This window comes from Corvus brachyrhynchos, unplaced genomic scaffold, assembly GCF_000691975.1.
Source record: "Corvus brachyrhynchos isolate BGI_N302 unplaced genomic scaffold, ASM69197v1 scaffold93, whole genome shotgun sequence".
Lineage (NCBI taxonomy): Eukaryota > Metazoa > Chordata > Aves > Passeriformes > Corvidae > Corvus > Corvus brachyrhynchos.
The window spans coordinates 860,893-880,379 of NW_008237273.1; the positions used below are offsets into that span (position 1 = coordinate 860,893).

General features: G+C 36.2%; 1 protein-coding gene across 4 annotated transcripts in view; it reads left to right on the plus strand.

The window, feature by feature from the left end:
* Positions 1 to 3,067: 3,067 nt before the first annotated feature.
* DENND4C (DENN domain containing 4C) overlaps positions 3,068 to 19,487 on the plus strand; it is a 64,789-nt gene continuing 48,369 nt past the window's right edge. For all 4 annotated transcript variants that reach the window (XM_017730591.1, XM_017730592.1, XM_017730593.1 and 1 more), the window contains exons 1-2: positions 3,068 to 3,184; positions 13,634 to 13,961. In XM_017730591.1, coding sequence (XP_017586080.1) covers positions 13,651 to 13,961 — 311 coding nt within the window. In that variant the 5' untranslated portion in view covers positions 3,068 to 3,184; positions 13,634 to 13,650. The remainder of the gene's footprint in view (positions 3,185 to 13,633; positions 13,962 to 19,487) is intronic.

Consider the following 19,487-nt stretch of genomic DNA (forward strand, 5'->3'; position numbering starts at 1 on the left):
TTCTCCCTGTACAAGACTGTTTGTTTTGTTTGTGAATAAAGTATAAACTTACCATTAAAGTTTTCCAGTACTAATCAACAATGTAGGTAGACCTGGAGTTGTACTGGTATAAGAAAATCTCAAGCCAGAAGTAGAACAGATTTTGCAAGCCAAAAATTTGTTTTGCTAGTAGGGGTGTACTTTCACAGAGGCTTATATTTGAATACCTATATGACTCTGAAGAGCAGAATTCTGTTGTGGACTTCTGGTTATGTACAGTTCTAGGAATAAACCAGACATACCTTACACATAATAAAGGGAGGAGTATGTTGTTCAGGATTGGGTAGACAAAGTAACAAGTTCACCTTTGAAAAAAGGCATGGTGCGCAAACTTTCTTAAAAGAAACCCTTGCTTTCTTAAAAGACAGTGTCATTTCAAACTCTGATACATATACTTTGCTGCATTTTTTCTTTGAACTTTGTTTTTAGAAATCTACCCGTAAGATAATTATATGTGAAAGCCTGAAGTTCTTTTGGGTTACAGTGACTCATTCACTGTGAATGCGATGACTAATGTGACATTTCAGTGTATTTTAAAGAAAACAGAACAAATCCTTTTCAAAGACATTTACAGCTTTTTTCTTCTGTGAGATTCAGATGTACAGTGTATGCACTGTACATCTCAAAACCTCTTCTTAGTCTTTTTGATCCAACTGATTCTGCCAGGAATAAAAGGTCTTATTTACTCAGTCACTCCTCTAATTTTGTACTGTTTTTCTAGTTATATTAGTGCCAGATGATTCACAGATCTGAGGAGGGAAACGGCTTTGATCCTTTAATTGTCCTTTGTACCTTTTTAAAAATCTCACCATTAACTCGAATGCTTTCTGGATTGAATGTCTGAGTTGAAATACTTTGCATTTGGGTTGTCCAGGTTGTTAAGTGTAAAAGTAGTATCACTCCATTCATATTCCTATTCATATTGTCTGTATGGAGCATTGGTACTGCCCTAGACTTGGCAGAGGAAGAAGGAATTTAAAAAAAAACAATATAAGGGACTAAAACTATCATAGAGGACAGGATTATGCCCTCTCTTTTGAGCAGGGACTAAAATGATGGTAGCCCACCTCTAAGGTAAATCCTCTAACTCCACAACTGTCATCCCACCTGTCCCTTCCAAGAGCCAGTAGTATGTTAAAATTAAAGGAGGAAAATGAGGATGTTCCACTGCTGTATACTCGGGAGCATACTGTGTGGACTGGGATAGGTGTCTGGCTTTTTCGTGGTTTTGGTTGGGTGGCTCGTTTTTGTTTGGTTTTTGTTTGGTGGGGGAAGGCTTGAAGGGTTTGTTTTGGTGGTTTTGTTTTTTTGGGGTTTGGGGTTTTTTTGGTTTGTTTGGGTTTTTTGTTTTGGTTTGGGTTTTTTTTGCAAAGGAGGAAGTTGTGAATTCCACTTCACTCTGTGCAGAGAAATGAATGTAGGGTGTCTCAAACATTTTGTGCATGCCACAGCAAATGAGCATGGGGGCTGTGCTGTTTTATAAGTCATGTGGGATCAGATCTTGGGATGTCAAAAAAATTTGGAAAAGTCTGAGATCAGTTCTCTGGGTAAATCAAATAAATTCATTCCTAATTGGTTAAATTGGAAATAGGAATGTTCACAATTGTGAATTGTATCCATGATAGTCATAGCCTGCTTTAGGAAACCAGGGTTTTTTATTTTAAACATTACTAAATCAGTTACTAAATCAAGAAATATATTGTGTGTCAAAACAGTAAAAAAAGCCACAAGAACATGCATGAAGAAGATCTTAAATACAGAGACAAAGGCATATGTTAAATTATGACAGAAATTAATGATATGCTCTTCGCAATGATTTGACTTCCTTTACTGCCTAAAATCTGTACCGTTTATCCCAGAAAATCAAGTTCCCTGTAACTGTTTTGTCTGAGAACTCCACTGTGTGTTAAGTAATACAGTATAGGTATTTTGAATATCATATGATGATATTAAAAGCACGCTCAAAAATAGGTATAATGTCAGACCTCACGTTTATCATGTCTGGTGCATGCTAGCACTTCATGACAGAGAATCTCAAGCTTGCTACCCTCGATAGCTTTTTTTCATGTTTGAGGAAACTATTTATTGATACATACATCTGTATAAGTAGTACACTGCTGCAGCTTAAGACTAAAAGCATGAATATTCTAACTGCTGTCAAGTGTGTGGTTTGGACTTAATTTTAAGATGTCTTGGCAAACGAGAGTTTCTTAATGAGGAGTTGGCAAGAGGATTAAAAGACAGACTTCTGAAGTGTTAATAAGCTCCCACCAAGCTTGAAAAGCAGCTGAGGAAGAATGAAAATGCTGACTTGAAGCCAAGTGGTTTGAGGCTGGTATCATAGGCCAACCAGAAATGGGAATCATCCCCTTGATAGGCACAAAAAGTGTTCAGTGGGATGGGGATAGGCTGCGAGTCTCTGAATGTATCAATGAAGCAGCCTGCGTTTGGTATGGTGGAGCTGTCAATGAAGAGACCTACAGAGAAGAAAGATGTCTTCCTTCAGTGGTGGTTTTTTACCGAAAGATAAAATGAGGAAAATAGTGTTCTTCAAAACCAGTGAGTGGGTTTTTCACTCTGGTTTTGTAGAGCATTTAGATGATGATTTCAAGTGACATATGGCTGATGGTGTTGTAGATGTTTAGGAGAAATCAATTCAAACCATGATTCTATGATCTGGCATATCTCTGTCTGTGGAGATGCTGGCAAAATAATTTCAATGTTAATACTTAACTATTTCAGTGTCTAGTAGATCAATAAGAAAAAAAATATCTCTGATTCTTATAGCTTACTCGGAGCAACCCCTCGGGTGAATTTGAAACACCATTCTTTCTTCTCTCCTTTGACATCTCAAAACCAGGTTATAGTCCCCACTCACCCCAACCAAAAAAGGGCACCAAAATACCTACAGAAAGCAATCTAGGAGATTGGACTCCTAGAAGAAATTTAACCACTGGACTTTTTGTCTTTTGACTTTTTCTTTGCTGTTTTGTTTTTGTTTCAGGCTACTATATTTGGCTTTTTTCCAAAGGAGTTTCCAATTACAGAAAGAGTTCTCTAACAAAGAATGTTTCCAGGGCAGCAGATGTTTCACTCATTACATAATACTGAGCATGGCTAACCTTTAAAGCTTTCAAATGGGGCAGTAAGTGCATTTTATAAAGTACTTTTCTTGCTCTGAGAACTATGTTGTTGTTATTATTGTTGTTGTTAAATTTTCTCTTTTGAACTATTTTCTTTGCAGTGTTTGGAGTAGTTGCCATCTTCTATTATGTGAAAGAACAGTTTGGGTACAACACTGATGAAACAAGATTAAACTGGTTTATTAAATGAGTGTAGCTGGACTGCTTGCTGATTATCATTCTTCCTGTCTTGTATCTTTTCCATTTCTGTTTTCTGTCCTTGGCAGTGGAACTTAATTTAGTGGTACCAAACCTGCCTTCATTGATTCCAGCTGCTTCTCGAGACTGTGTAGGTCAGTTGGCCTCACATATCTATAACTGCTCCAATTTTTATACCATTGGACAACTTGAAATTACTGTTCAATAGGAAAACTTAAGCTGTTGATTATTAATATGGTAGAATTAGCCTAGAGAATTTGGAATAGGTTGGGTATTTCTTAGATCTAGGGTTTTTTTGGTTTGGTTTTTTTTTTCCCCTCCACTTAGAATTTTTCTGAGGGGCAAATTTTCAGACTCCTGAGTGTCCTGGACTACAGGGTCCATTAATTTAGAGATATTTTCAGCCATTTTTAATTCATAAGTAGCTATTCAACTTGCTGTCACAAAACTTTGCTTCTGAAAGCTTTGTTATTTTTGATACAGGTGTTTATATCATCACATCATTGCCCCACTGTTTTGTAGCAGTGGTAACTGGTTTTGCTGGCAATCAGAAAAAAATCAGACTAAAAGCACAATTCTGCTTCTTAAGACAGAATCCTAAATTGTTAGTAGATTTCTTCTGTGTCTTTTCTGACTAATTTTAATTTATTAAATATAAAGCTGAAAATTTTTGGCTAGTTTCCTCACTTCCTCTGGTGACCTTTGCATACAGGACAGAAAACCATAGCAAATGCAAAGAAAATTCAAGGTAGTGGGTAACAATAATATATTTTGTTTAAGGCCAAGTGTTCTCCATTTTTTTCTAAACCATGTCTGAAAAGCTGTAAGACTTCTCAGCAACAAAATTGATGTGTAAGTGGCAAACTGTATATGAATGAGAAAACTAGAGATTTATTGCTATGTAGCAATCACTTATTACAATACTGGATTTTCAGAGTCAGTTTATTTCATCACCACGTCTTCTTCTTGGGATGTACACTTTTGCATCATCTCTGAGCCCATGGTTTGAAACTGGAAAGGAAGTCTGTATTGGAAGAATACAGACACCTGTTTCCCCTTACATGGATGGTGTATTTGTTAGTGGCTCTCATGAAAATGTTAGTAAGAAATTGCCAAAGAGAGACCCCAAACACCTGTTCTAGTCAAGCTTTTTAAAATTGTGGTTGTCTTCAGTCACTGTAGGAGTTACAGATAAAGGGTGAAAAAGATCTTTGCATTTCGGACCTGTGGTGCCAGTGTTTGCTGTTAGGGTTCTAACTATGGTAATGTGATGTTAAGATTTATTTATTTAATCAATTTATAGAATACAGGTTGTTTTTCAGTATTAACTGTACAACTATATTTGACATACCAAAAGCTTAATGCACAAGTGATTTTGTTCTCAGACGTTCACAGTCTGCAGAACTCTGGTGCTCTTAGAACTGTTTTTTGTACAGGTGGAAAGGAAAAAAAAACCCTGCTGTTTCATTGAATTGTTTCCAGGCTTGGTGCCTTCGCTTCCATGGGAATTGCTTACCTGAGGTCATTTGCTATGATACTTCTTATTTCGTACTGTAGTGCCCTGATCTGTTTGGAATGTTTTAGATAACTTTACCATCAAGCCTGGTTATATGCATTTTATGCCTGATTTTCATGTTCATATGCAATCAGAAAACAGTCTGGTACACAAACAGCAACTACAGAGTCAACTTTTTTTTTCTTTGCATATGTGCAAATTTGTGACAATTTATCTATCTGATGTAAAAAGCCAGTTTAGATTATTTTCAGTACCAGACCTTGATACAAGTTATATTCTGAGGTTCGATTAACTCAGTCCTAGGTCATCCTGTAGGAATGCTTCATTAAAATGTAACTGGCTAGCTTTTTATTTTTCACCTTGTCCTTAAGTTTATTTTTCCAATGTTAGAGGCCTCTATAAGATAATCACCATGTAGGTTGTAATATATTTCAGTTGTGCAACTACAACATTCTCAAATGTTTACTTGAAAACTGCTAGGAAGGAATGGTCCTGTATTTGCATATATGCATGTTCAGACCAAAATGCAGGTGACATCCAGCCATTCCTGTTCCACAGCTGGTTGTGTTAAGACAGGTAGAAGGTGGGCAGTACATCTCTGAAGTTATTTTTGCAATTCTGGTTTTTCTAATGCTCATGTGATTTAGTCAAGTGACCGTAATTGAAACTTTGTGTAATAATTTTCGTTATAATCTGATATACAATCTAAAAAAAGGAAGTCTTTAAAAACATTTCTAATAATTTTTTTCTCTTGCTGTTGACTGACTGGCTAATAGTTTGTGGCCTATGTTTTTTTTCTATTTTAACCCTGTTCAGTACTAATGGTATGCTGGAAGTAATGTCACCTTACCTTGTCTTTTGTTGTGGGGTGTATATGTGCGTGTGTATATAGATGCACTTCATATTCTTACATGTTGTAAAACGTGCTTCAGAGAACTTATATATAGACATGTCTGTGTGACTTCCCTGTGTGCTGCAAGTGCCATTTTAAGTGTTTGATAACCTCCTTGCTCACTAACTCCTCCTGAACTCACTTTGTGGAATAGTCTAGTTTATAATATTCCATTCTGTAGTAGTTTTCAGTTATCTGTAACGTACATGCAAGGTCTGATTTCTGCTGTGAAAGTGAAGTGCATAAACTGGAGTTGCCCACTTATCTGAGTAGAAATGGGTTTGCTTAAAAGGGAGCATGATATGGGCAAGCATATTGATGCAAGCAGTAGCAGGGAAGGTATGCTGAAGCACACAAGCGATTGGAGTGCCAGCTGCAGTATGTTCTGGCTGTTAAATGGTAACAGAGGTGACTGTTTGCACTTGCTGTGTACATTTAAGCACTTGCTGTGTACATTTAAGCCTGTGTGGGTACATGAGTGTGTTAGAATCATAACTGTGTTTCATGTTTAGCAAAAAAAAACACCAAAAAATCCAGTATATAAAGTTTTGATTGCCAGGTATAGTCTATAGTTGTGTTCCTTTCTGCTTTTCAAAGTCATTTCAAGCATCAGCTTCTTGAAATCTGGTTACACAGAGACAAAAACTGAGGCAACTAGAACAAGAACAATCATGCAGATTTATTGAATACAGTTAACAATGAGAACCACCTTCACTGTGTTCTTTTTGTAGCTGTGGAATACAGCTAGGAAATAAAAAAAAAAGAGCCAAAGGTAGCACTGTTGTTGATGTATTTCACTAACGTGAAGTTTTAAAAAATCATATTCATAGTATTAGTACTAACCACTATATCCAGTAATATTTTCAACCCTTTAGCATTGTATTTAGATTTGATTTTTATGAACGATCCTAGAGACAAAAGTTTTTAAGTGTCCAGATCCTCACTGCTGATAAACTTGCTAAGTTCAGGTCTTCGAGTTCTACTTTCTCTTGCCCCACATGATTAAACTTTATTGTTCTGATTTAGGATCACCTATTTGATCTGCGAACATTGGTCTTTTTTAATCATCTGTCATCATCTTTTTCTTCCCACCAGCTTTGTCATGCCATTATCTTTACCACTGTTGTGAAATGCTAGATGGAGATTTTTTTTTAGGCCTGTAGTCACAGCATAAGGTGCAACAATTTTAAACTTAAAGAGGGTGGTTTAGATTGTACATACGACATAGTGAGGGTGGTGAGTCACAGGTTGCCCAGAGAATCAGGGTATCCAGACTGTGGATGCCATATCCCTGGAAGTGTTCAAGGCCATGTTGGGTGGAGCTGTGAGCAGCCTGCTCTAATGGAAGGTGTCCCTGCCCATGGCAAGGAGGTTGGAACCAGAGGATGTATAAGGTCACTCTGCTCCCAGCCCAAATCATTTTGTGATTCTGATATTTGAAATGTGTTTAGAAGAAAGAGGGACAAGCTGAAGGCTTAATGCAGCCCAGTTGTATCTCTTTGCTGGGTATGACAGTGATTTAACTTTTTCAAACATGTCTTTAAAGGCAATTACAAATCTTGTTTTCATTTTTTTGTCTTTTCAGCTTTAACAGATAGCTCATACTGTTTATCTCAACAAGCATGCTATCTTGCTTGTTACTTAATGTGCCTATCCAAGGTGTATGTGCATACTATGTAATACTTTTTATGTGTTTTAAGGGACACTTCCAAATTCACTGATTAAAAGGAATTCTTCACTGGTTCTTTTGTTATAAAATAAAGATTTAGCTGGCATCAATGAAGATTCTTTTATACAAAGGGAAATCATATTGTTCTTCACTTCCTTCACCAATAGTGCTATTTAATCTCAGTACAGGATACAATGGTCTGTGTGATTAAAGAATAAGATAACTCCCTTCTTTCAGGGAAAGTTTGTTTCTGTATTTTCAGAATCTGTATACCCTTTTTCTCTTCTGATGAATTCACTGGAAATAATAGAGAAATTGCCTCTATAAAGACTTGGTCACGTAGCTGTATTTCTGTATTGAGTAGTGAGGTGCCTCACAGTGTTACCTATGAAGTTTTTCCTAGGGCAGTGGTTGAGAAACATAATGCTTCTCTCTTACTCAGATTGTAGCCAGTAAGTTTTCCAAGTCTTGCAGATGACCTCCAAATGCACTGTCTTCTGTCTATTCAGACAGAAGAATTCTCTCTCAAATTAGCATAGCAGATTCAGTTTTTTCAGGGATCTTTAGGTCAGTTAATTTTAAAAGTAAATGTCAAAGCACAGTGCATGTGCATTTTTTAAACTTCTTTACTGCCAATAGCCAAGTATAATTCACTTGCAAAGTTAAAGATCTGTGGAGAAGCCCTGAGTTAATTTTAACATCTACCTTGCTTAAAGCTTTAACTGTGGAGGCTGTTTACAAAATAGATGTTTCAACCACAGTGAACAAAAAGTGCTGAAGTTATTCTTCAGTCTGGAAATAAAACTTATTTCCTATGCAGTCTGGTTACAGAAATATTTCTAGTTATGAGGGAAAGAACTCATCTGAGTTCTTCAGTCAGCTGTGTGTGCATGCTACAGGCTTCCACACAGCAAGTACTTTGTAAGTAGTAGTTTCCACACGTTGTAGTTTGTGGGTAACATCAGTATGTGAAGGAAGATGCAAGTTTAGTAAATTGCAGTGTCATGTTAGCCATTAATCACTTACGGACATTTCTGCCTTTTCAGGTAGTAGGGTGCTTACTGAAGTGGAAATACAAGGTTTTTTTAAGACCAACTTGATTTTTTTCTCAGTAAAGCTATGCTAGTTGGCCTCCTGAGCCCTGTGCTGGGTTTTTTTGAGAACATGTGAAGTTAGCACTCCAGTTAGAAGGGAACTGAAAAAGTACCTCTTGATATCCACACACACTCTGGACATATGTTTATTTTACTGGTTTTGTGCATTGAGATACCAGCATTTGTGACATTACTCTCCAGGAGCTGAAAGGAGCAAGCTATTACTCAAGGACTTGCCTGCACATAAGCCTTAAAACCGGCTATTTCTGAATCCAGGTCTTATTTTTACTCTGGATTGAGTACATACATACATACAGTTTGCCAAGAATGCCTTCTTCTTGTTAGTTTAAGGTGTTAGTATTTGTATGTAAATTGTCAGATTGTTTGTAATAAATGCTTGGTTGTTTCTGTATGCAGTTTTGCAAAGCTTATGTTTCCTTTTCTTTAGAACACTTGTCAAAAACTGCATTTATCTGTACCATTTTTTTGTATATTTATGCTGGTTTTCTAGCCGAATTTTAGAGGATAATTTGACACTTTACAGATTTTTAGAATCTAATTGGTGCTTTAGAGACTAGTAAATAACTAAACCAATTTCTAACATTGTAATTTTTTTCAAAATCTATAAAAACTATAAAAGTGGAATCCTTTTCACCAAGGCAATTTCCTTATGAAATCTCTCCTTAAGAAAGGGCAGTGACCTTTGTGAAGATAATAGCAATTAACTATATTTTGATAGAACTTTATGAAGAATTATAAAATTGCATTTTGATTGTGAGAAAGACTATTGTATTCTTAAAGCAGCCAGCCTTAAATGAACTGTGGGAGAGAACATTTTGTCATATTTCTGGCATTTAGCTTTGAAAAGATGTTATTTTCTTCACTCCTGCATATTTTTGCTAAACAAATCTTGTCTTAGGCTAGTTGTACTAAGTGCCTTAAAGTGTGGTCTGTGCTGGCTGGTTTTGTTTTTCACCTACAAAACTAATTACTGCCTGTGGGAATTCCTTTTAGAAAAACATGGGGGGTTTAAAAGTGCATCTTTTATTCCTTCATTTAAAAAAATACTTTTGGTCCTAAACTGCTCACAGCAAACTTTCCTTATGAGGACTATGAATGAATTGGAAAACTAACTTCACTTAAATAGTTTTTTCATAACCCTTGTGAGTCCATGTGGACACTGGGGTTTGTAATTCCTGAAACAGTATTGCTCATGTTCTTAAAATGGAATTCCCAATTTTTGTTTTCAGTTTATTTGGCTCAAAATTAAGTACCTTGTAGACTTCAAAACAAGATCTTTCATGGAACTTTTATGTTGACTTTTTTTTCAATATATCCTGCATTGTCATCATCCAACATTAAGATAGCAGTGTTTAGTTTTAGAATTTTTTTTTTTTTTTGTATTTAGGTTTTTTCCTGCAAGAAAACACACTATTGTGTGTTACAATAGAAATCCCAATATTTTCTAAATGTTGTGTTTTTCTGTTAGTCTTGTGCTGTGCAGAACTGTGCTCATAGAAAACAGACAGAGGACAGTAGCTTTTGAAGTTATTCTCGGGAAAAGTTGCCGTGATAAAACTTAGGATAGATGGTCTCGTAGAAGAATGTTTATTCCCTTGTCTATTAAGAGGAGCAATGTTCATACTTGTTCTTGTGTGAGTCATCACAAAAATAATGGAAAATAACAGTGGATTCATCTTGTTCCCCACTAATCTTATGGGGTTTTTTTTTTTTTCCTGCAGTTCAGAAGGCAGAGTATTCTTGGACCTGATGAATTCTGCTGTTTCTATTTGTAGTGGTGGCTATCTGCTAATTCTTTGTCTATTTATGTTTCTAAAACTGTTGCATTAGTGAAGATCACTATGGCTTAATTAAGAACTTTTACTTTCAGGTCTCTTTTGAGTGATCCTGTTGCTTTAAATCTTTCTGAAACTGGAGAACAAATTCCTGAAGAGCTGACTTGCAGTGCTTATTTGAAACCTTACTTATCCTTGTGGAAAAGGAACTGTTTTGAGAGACTCAGAACATTTTGAAAAACTCACTAAATGTTGTGCTGACATACAATACTTTTGTGCCAAGTTTCTCAGCTGAGTTGTCTGGTGACTCTGACTTTTGCCTGCCACATATTACACAGAGTTTCTATGAAGTAAAACATAGCCATGGCTAAGAGAAAAATGTAGTATGATAGATACAAGTGTATGCTCCTTAGCAACTAATTGCTACAGTTTTATTGATCCCCACTGATGAAAATTTAGGAATGGATTTTCTTCATTTGCGTTCTAATCCTCCAAATCTTAGTATTTACTTTTTCAGGTGCTTTTAAATTTTCCTCCCTCTGTTCTCCCAGGAAAACTAAGTTCTCCCTTTAAAGCATATTTGAGGATAACATTAGTGCAATTCCAGGAACTCGAGCTGTAATTAAAATATAAACTCTTGTGGGATTTTTGACGTATGCTGTTATTGTTACTGGTTTTCTTTTTTCCTGTTCTGTGTGCTAAAAGTAAATGTAGGCCATGATTTTAATGTTGCATTGAGAAAACACAATACTGAGCTGTGTGAACGTGACCCAGTTACTAGAAGTCTGGAACATTTAACAAACGTTTTGGGTTAAAAAACCCCAATACTATAGGATGCCAACCATTTTCCTGTTTTTATCAGCTTTTTCCAGTTATTCGATTTCACTTCAAACAGTATTTTACAGATTGCAAGATACTCTAGCTCAGGACTTTCTTTTAAGAGGAGCAGAGAGTGGTTTGTTTATTTCTTATTTCCTTCTTTATTTTAATAATTCTCTGAACAATTCCGAGCATCTGAGAGGCAAAATGAAACATTTTAGACTTTGCAGTTTTATGATTAATCCAGTATAAGTCAGTGCTGCTGCTGAAAGGGTCATACTGCTACTGCTTTTGTGCTGACACAGGCAATGGCTGGAGAACTGCTCTGGTTGAACACTAAGCAGTCTCTGCCAGGTTAGCATTCATCCAGAGCCATTTCTTGTTCTAATTCATTATGTGGTTGCACAAACTGTAGTTCCGGACAGAAGCAAAGGTGGAAATGAGCAGTGGCAGTGTGAGAAGGGATCTCTTAACTGAAGCACCCGTTTATAGAGATGCAGGCACTCACCTTGCATTTCTTGCTGATTTGCTTAGCTGTAAGGCACTTTATTGCTGATTTCATGCTTTTTGTGACAGTAAAGATAAACTGATGCAAGTTTTGTACCTAAAGGTGATAGGAGCTTCACAGGTAGCTATGGCTCTGGAGTAATTTCCTTGTTCTTCAGGAGACCTAGGCACCTGAAGAATGAGGAAATGACACCCTGACATTTGCATAAACCTTTTATTGTTCCTGTTGATATGGCATCCATATGTTTTAGGCATAAATCTAGTCACATAAATAACTGTCCCATAGCTTTCTCCTCTGCAGGAGAGCCAAACTCTTCTGTGCCTATGTATGGATTGCCCTACAAAAGTTTTTGAGAGAACGTTGTAGTGACAGTGTGAAAAGCATTATGGGAAGATATTTTAAAGGGTGCAGGTACATCTCCTTTCAGGTTTGAAGGGATTTGAAAAGGTGATATTTCAGTGTAAGAAAATAAAAACTGTAGTTGGAATATAGAGGTACAACAAATTTGCATGAAGTTATTTCCCCTCCATTCCCAAATTTGTTGTCATGCTACAGTAGCTTGCAATATAGTGTTTGGCACCCGAGTTGCATAATCTTATGCTAAAGTTTTGTAGTAAATATGCAGGATGGATAAGTGATTTTTGCCTCAGATGGTACTTAGTACACTAATTATCAATAGTCTTAGAAATCTTGTGTGCTGTGAATATGGAAAATACTTTTTCAATATAATGTCAGTAAGAAAGAGCAGGATAAGAACAGGAGCGTAAATCAAGTTGCAGGGAACAGTGTTATACTGCCTTCACCAAACCACCTTTCTGTTAGCAGAGGCCAGTGTTTCTGCAGTTCCCAGACTTGGGCATTCTGAATACAAGAAACTTCTCTGTTTTGGTGGTAATACCTATGAACCACCACTCCTTGGTGGGTGGGACCTTGGAAGCCATGGCAGTCTTGTTTTCAGAGATGGGAACCAGACTTCCATTACTCATTAACTTTTTATATGGGATTCCCAGAAATCTGGTGATGGAAACAAAGGGATCTAGAAGAACGTGGTCCCTAGCTACCTGAAAGTTCATTGCTTGACTGCTACTGTTTAAATATGTCTTACTCATCTTGTAAATATAAAAAAAATTAATGAGATTTATGTGCTTGAAATAGTACTTGAGGTACTTGAGCATAGGCTGTCAGCTAGGTTTGTTCTTAATAGAAACTTATGTTTTACTGCTTTAACATCATATGCTTAGTGAACATTAGTGGTGTTGGGAGAACAACTCTTTCCAGATCTGGAATGTGCAGCTGAGCAGTGATGAATACCACCTGATCAGCTGACGAAATGTGGGTTTGGATGTGTGATTTTTGTAAATGATTTCCAGATGTTACAGTCGCCAGCTGAATGTCTCAAGACTGCACTGTTAGGTCTAAGTTATAAAACAAAATGTATGCAATGTGCAGAGGATAAAGTGGTGAACCTGTACTTGCAATTGTTCTCTCTCTGTCAAAAAAAAAAAAAAAAAAAAAAGACAAAGTGATTCAGTGGTCAAATTGCTCACAAGTAATGGCATAAAAATAGGGATGCTTTTAGATTGGGATACCTACATTAAGTTATAGCCTGTGAAGGGCTTGGACAGTTTAATAGATAACACAAAACAATTTTCTATGTAGCTGTTGTGTTAAGAGCTTTGAGTGAGATCCTTTATCTCACTTAAAACTTCCTTGTGTTAAAACATGACTGCTGTGATGCTAGAACTGAAATCCGATTACCCTCAGTATCTTTCAGTATCTTTTTTGAGCAGCAAAAGTCAAAGTTTGTTTTGCAGTATCCCTAGAATTTTACTGAACTCTGTATATAAGAATTTTACTATTTGCAAAAATTTTTTCATAAGTTCTAAATCCTGATAGTTGTTGAGAGAGGTTTGAGTTTGAAAGCAGAGTGTTCGATTTCTCTCTCTTTCCTTTCCCTAGGAAGTACTGACATAGCCATGATAGAAGACAAAGGTCCGCGAGTGGCTGACTATTTCGTGGTGGCAGGGCTCACTGATACAGACACAGCAACCCTCCTGGACCAAGAAATAAGCCGACATGAAACAAAGTCAACTGGTCCCAAGGCTCCAATTACTGACATTGCTGTGATAATTAAATCAGCTGGTGAAACTGTCCCAGAGGGATACACCTGTGTTGAAGCCACCCCTACAGCCCTCCAAGCCAACTTAAACTATGGAAGTCTAAAGAGTCCTGAACTTTTTCTTTGCTACAGGAGAGGCCGGGACAAACCACCTCTTACTGACATCGGGTGAGATTTCTATTGCTGTTGAGTTCCTCTTTCAATAATGATAAAATCTTACTCTTCATAGAGGATGGTGAAAACAGATGTGAGAAAAATTCTTAAAAAGTACTGTCTGTATTGCTTATTGTGTGTTTTCATATCGAGTAGGTCAAATGAAATGTCAGTCTTCTAGTGAACTTGTCTTTTTAAAATTAATGATAATGTTTTAGTTTAAAAGATGGGAGAGAGCGATGAAGCTGATAAAATACGAGAAATTAAGTTCTCTGCTGCAGTTTTATGAAAGATGATAGAATAACACAGAATTAATTTATGTAGTCCAAATCCAGAAACATTAACATGCTTAATCTGAAAATTTATTACTTCAGAAGTCAAAAATTACCACTTTGTGGAATTCACTTTAATGCTTATGGTAAAAGACACAACTTTAAAATGTATAAGGGTATGTAGAACTACTGTGGATATAATGAGAAAGATAAAAGAGCATGGTTGTGGGGTGCTGTTACAATTATGGCAAAATAGAGTGTGTATTTTTCTCCCTACTTAGTAAATAAATAGCAAAGAGTAAGTATCATGCATCTATATATACACTATAATAATTTTAGTTATTTTCATTTATAAGTTTAAATGCTTGGACATAAAGCCTACATACTCTGGTTTTGACCTACTATTTGAGTGCCTGCTGACAGTCAGGGTTCAGTCAGGGGGAGACTGATAGGGAAATCTTAGTAATGAAAGCAGCTCCCTGGTAAGACAGTTCACTCCTAAGGGTTATAGTTCAAGCTGTATAATTAAGCTGGTACATTCTAATTTCTGTTCATCTTGATCATCAAAACTACATTCTAATAGTCTTCTTAGTCTTAGTGAAGCTGTGATTTTTAACAATCTTTCCTCATGTGATTGACTGGCACTGCAAGAAGAGACGCTACAGTGTGAAGTTATATTTTGAATGATTTGTTGAACTTCAGTAAGTTCTAGCAGAAGGAAGAATTTCTATAGGGAGTGTTTCCTCAAAGGAATTCCTGAACAATCAGTCTTCAGCATGTGCCTTTAAGGAGGCAACTTGGCTAGCATATGTTTATTTCGTGTCTCCTACAACCTTAGGAGCTTGAATTCTTGGGAAAACTTTGTAAATGAAATAGGCAAGTAGTTGGCTAAGATGGTGGTATTTGGCAAATAGAGTTTATTCTGTATTTGTTGTAGACAGATCTAGTTAGGGTGTCACACCTAACACGTCATGACCTAACATGTCATGGCAGTCTTTTCTCTCTGAGCAATGATGCGTATTCTCCCCCGCTGTTCCCCCTGCTTTGCAACTATGTGCAAGAGATGGTTAGAGCAATCTTTTTCTTCTTTGTTTTTTTCTGTGAATCCCAGAATTCCTGTGTGTTCAAATAAAAGTAGAGTTCAGGCAAGAGATGCATGTACAGTCTGAAGGCTAATTTATGCTGTTTTCTACTATTTTATTCAAGAACCAATGTGAAAGAATATTTTACCTTTCAGCCTGTCTGACATGCTGAGTGAACTTAATATGTAGAGGAAGCGTACATCCCTTGAAAGGATGAAATGCATACTCTTATGTCAGAGTTGTTAGTATGTGTATAAAATTGAGTTATGTCATAGTTGGAGCATTCAAGTGACTCTTGATAAATGCTTGTGTCTGTGTATTTCTTTCAGTGTTATTTTTAGGGAAAGTAGTTAAACAAACGTTGTTTGGAAAAGATGGAGATAGGGACGTGCTCTACTGTTTGTCTGCCACTGTCCTTGTGTTCAGTATTTCCGCTCCCTCCATCCTCGTTGCTTTCTATTTGACCACTGCTTGTTGAGTCTAAGTGTCTGTAAGTTGCCAGAGTGAATTTCTGCTGCAGTTACCTACTTGCATATAGTTAGGCCATGTGCCATGCCTCTGGATATTACATTTCCTAGAATTAAACAGATTAATTAGTTGGAAAAAATATCAGTTGGAAATCAGTTGGGAAAACAAAGGTTTGTTCTTAGGATAAAAGGTCTCTAGGGTAATTTTCCTACATGTAGCTGTAAAATTTAGTATCTTAAGCTTGTATGTCTATGAAATAATTCAATTACTGTCGTTCTGTTACTTTCCTCACCAGTTTTTTTGCTGATGTTCCAGAAGTAGATGAGAACTGAGATTTGAAATCTGTCGGTTTAGGTGCAGTGAGACTTTCAAACAAAATCTCACCTCTCTTTGTTTTACACGTGAGTTAGGAACCTGTTAGAACTCCAGCACATCTTTCTTACATGGATGAAAACCTGACAGAAAAATGGTTTTTAAAGTACAAGTGGTTTTGCAATTCACAACATTTAGTATAGAAAAGGAAGAATATCAGAATTCTTGTCTGAGGCAGAGGTTCTTGTAATACCAAGTAATGCAAAAGTTAGGTAATTTGCATTGTGTGAGTAAAGAAATTCTGATTTTTTTTTAACTTTTTTTTTTTTTTTTTTTAACTGGTATGGGAAACTTTAGTTTGCTTAGGGATTCTGTGCTAAGGACCCATGTGATCCTATATGCCTGATTACTGAAAATGTCTGCAGGCATATCGATTGAACAAATGATCTTCTTTACTAGAGATGTATTTTAAAAAAAAAATGAACTCAAATTTCAAGAAGGATAATAGAAACTGGAAGATGTTCTTAGCAGTCGGTATCTTCCACTGTTCCTTAATCCCACCACTGTGACGACTGCAGCTGGGTGTTTGGAACATCTTAGGATAATAATGATGAAACTAATAACTTGTTTGTTCAGACAAATAATACTAGAGGTGACAGTAGAAATAAAAGATAAATCAGTCTTTTCCCTTTGCTTGATCCACCACTTTTCTGACCTTCCTAGTGCTTACAATATTTATATAAGTTCCTTTATTATTCAATACTTGCAAAATGAGAGAGGAAGAGGAGTTATAAAGGCTTATTTTGCATAAGAACTGTGAGAGACAGAATTTTGTTTGGAGCTAGAGAAGGAGGAGTCAAACTGGACACCCCTAGACAAACGCAATTCACAGAAGTCTGTCTGTTTTGACATGGTTTTCCAGAAGCAAAGTTTTCTACGTTTTAAGGTTTTTAGTTCAACAGCCACGAGGTTGTATTTCTTCTTTCTAAACTCTATTCCCTGATGCATTGAAGTATACTTTAAATCAGTAAAACTGGGCGTGAGAGAACTTCCGTGTACAATGTCAAACAGTCTTACAATGAGATGATAAGATTCTTTTAGTCTTTCTTGCAAAGAAAGGACCTAACATCTAGAGGAAACTGGTTTGGATTTTGCTTGAAATGAAACTGTATTGATGTTGATAAAATAATGTAGCAAATAATGTGATCCTAAGATCAAGACCAAACTGTAAACGTAAAGAAGCAGGAAACAAGTCTAACCATGATCAGTACTAATTAATCAAAGGCAGACAGTTGGAAGTTGAAACAAGTAGAAGTAAACTTATCCTGTCAGGGAGGACGTTGTATATACAGGGTGTCATGTTCAGTATTTCATGCATCACTTCTGAATGTTTTCTCTGAATCATTAAAGCCATTGTTTAAATGGAGTGATTCATGGGTGGTGGCATTCTTCTGTTTGCTTGCAGATACAGCATCATACTGTAAGTTCAGAACTATGCATGAGGTTAGGAAATGGTGTGGGTTTAATAATACTTCTCTAGTGTATGTGTAGGGGTGCATGTTGCTTTCATTTTCTTTTTTGTTTTGGTGAGAGGTCACCCCACTGATAAAATCTTGAGCATTTAAAGTACATTTCTTAGAATACTTGTAAACTTATTAAACTGAACTGCTGGAACAGTCTGATTAATGCCATGTTCCTTCTCATAAGCTGGCAGCTGACAAATGTTTCTGGAATAATTTTATATTTTTTGATTTTATTTAAAATACATGAAACTGAAATAAAACTGAACTGGAACTTTTATTGGAGATTGCTCTGTTAGTTATTTTCTTCTGATAAATGTAAGACAGTGATGTGAAGAGTTCATGTAAACTCCTTATGCACAATGGACGTCACCTGAGAGCTGCCACCATTATAGTTGTTGGGGTTCTGTTTTGTTTGAGGTCTCTTAACTTTATGGAGGAGGTAACCCAATAAAAGGACAAAATACATGTTCTTCCAGAACATTACATAGTTTAGAAGTAGTTCAATTACATGTACTTTCGTATCTTGAACCAGTAGGTAGTGTATTAACACTAATGTTGCAACTTGGAAATGCTGGTATTAGGCTGGTTTTGAACCTGAGACTACACATTGTTTTAAATGTACCAAGTCTGATGATCAGAGTCTTTACAACTGAAACAATTGTTGAATATTACTGTCCTTCATGAATTAGTTGAATAAATTGGCAGCCTGGTAGCTACATTAATATAGTCCCAATTCATGCGATTTCTTTGCTTTTTTCAAATATTCTAGGACTGTAATTCGTCATCAATACTCTGACAAGATATATGTTTGTTCTGTTGAATCAGAATAAACAGTAATATTTGTGCTTTCCAATTTAATGATGGGAAGAGTATTTGAGTAGCTTTGAAAGTTTTAATTTTTTGTATTCTAAGTTCATATTTTTTTAAAGGTCTGAGAATTTTTGGATGTGAAAGAAGACTCTTTTTTAGCTTAGACACATGACTTTTTCAAGTTTTCAAAAACATACTTAGTAGCAGTCTGTCAAACATTTAACCAAAGGTATTTTGGGGCAGTAAATATGTATTTTCTGGTTATTTTTTATTTTAAAGTTGTGATGGAATACAAGTGGGAAGCTGCAGATCACAAAGTGCAAAGGTTTAATGTGTTACCTTTATCCTAAGTCTTGTTATGATAAAAACTGATTTGAAGGTGACAAGTACTCTGTACATACTGCAGAGAGCCAAGCAAATGGAGCCATTGCTTATTTGGGTGTGGAATGGGAGATAAAGCTTGCCCCGTAATAGCATCTGTGCATTAAAAGTGTTCAGGTGTATGTTTTGGCTTCCGCATTTTGTCTCACAGTGACTTTCTAGTAGCTTTACATTAGGGAAAGGAAAGTTATTGCTTATTTAGCTGCTGTGAAGCTGTAAAGAATCTTTCATTTTTTGCTAAGAATATGATGAACTAAGTTAGTGATCTTGCAAAAAGAAAAAAATCCATACACCACATGAATGTTGCTGTACAGCCATGTAAGATATATTCTGCTTTCTAGAAGTACAGCCAACTGTACTTACTATTTCTTCCTTTTCTTTTTTCGAGCAAAGTATTAGTTTGTCTTCCTCCCTCCTTATCTTAAGCACTGTTATTCAAACTGTGAATGTCAAATATTACTGGGCTTAGATTTTTTTTTTTTTTTCCTGTAAAAATTCATCTAGGAAGCAGACTTCTGTCCTCTGTTGTGCTTTCCCAAAAATATTTCTTTAAAAAAGTATAAACAAACAACAACAACAAAACCCAAACCCGAAGAACACTTAACATAAAAACCAGAAAAAGACAAGATTGAAATGACTTAGCAGGCATTTTAGTGATTAAATTGTCCAGTGTCCAGAGCAATTTAAACTGTA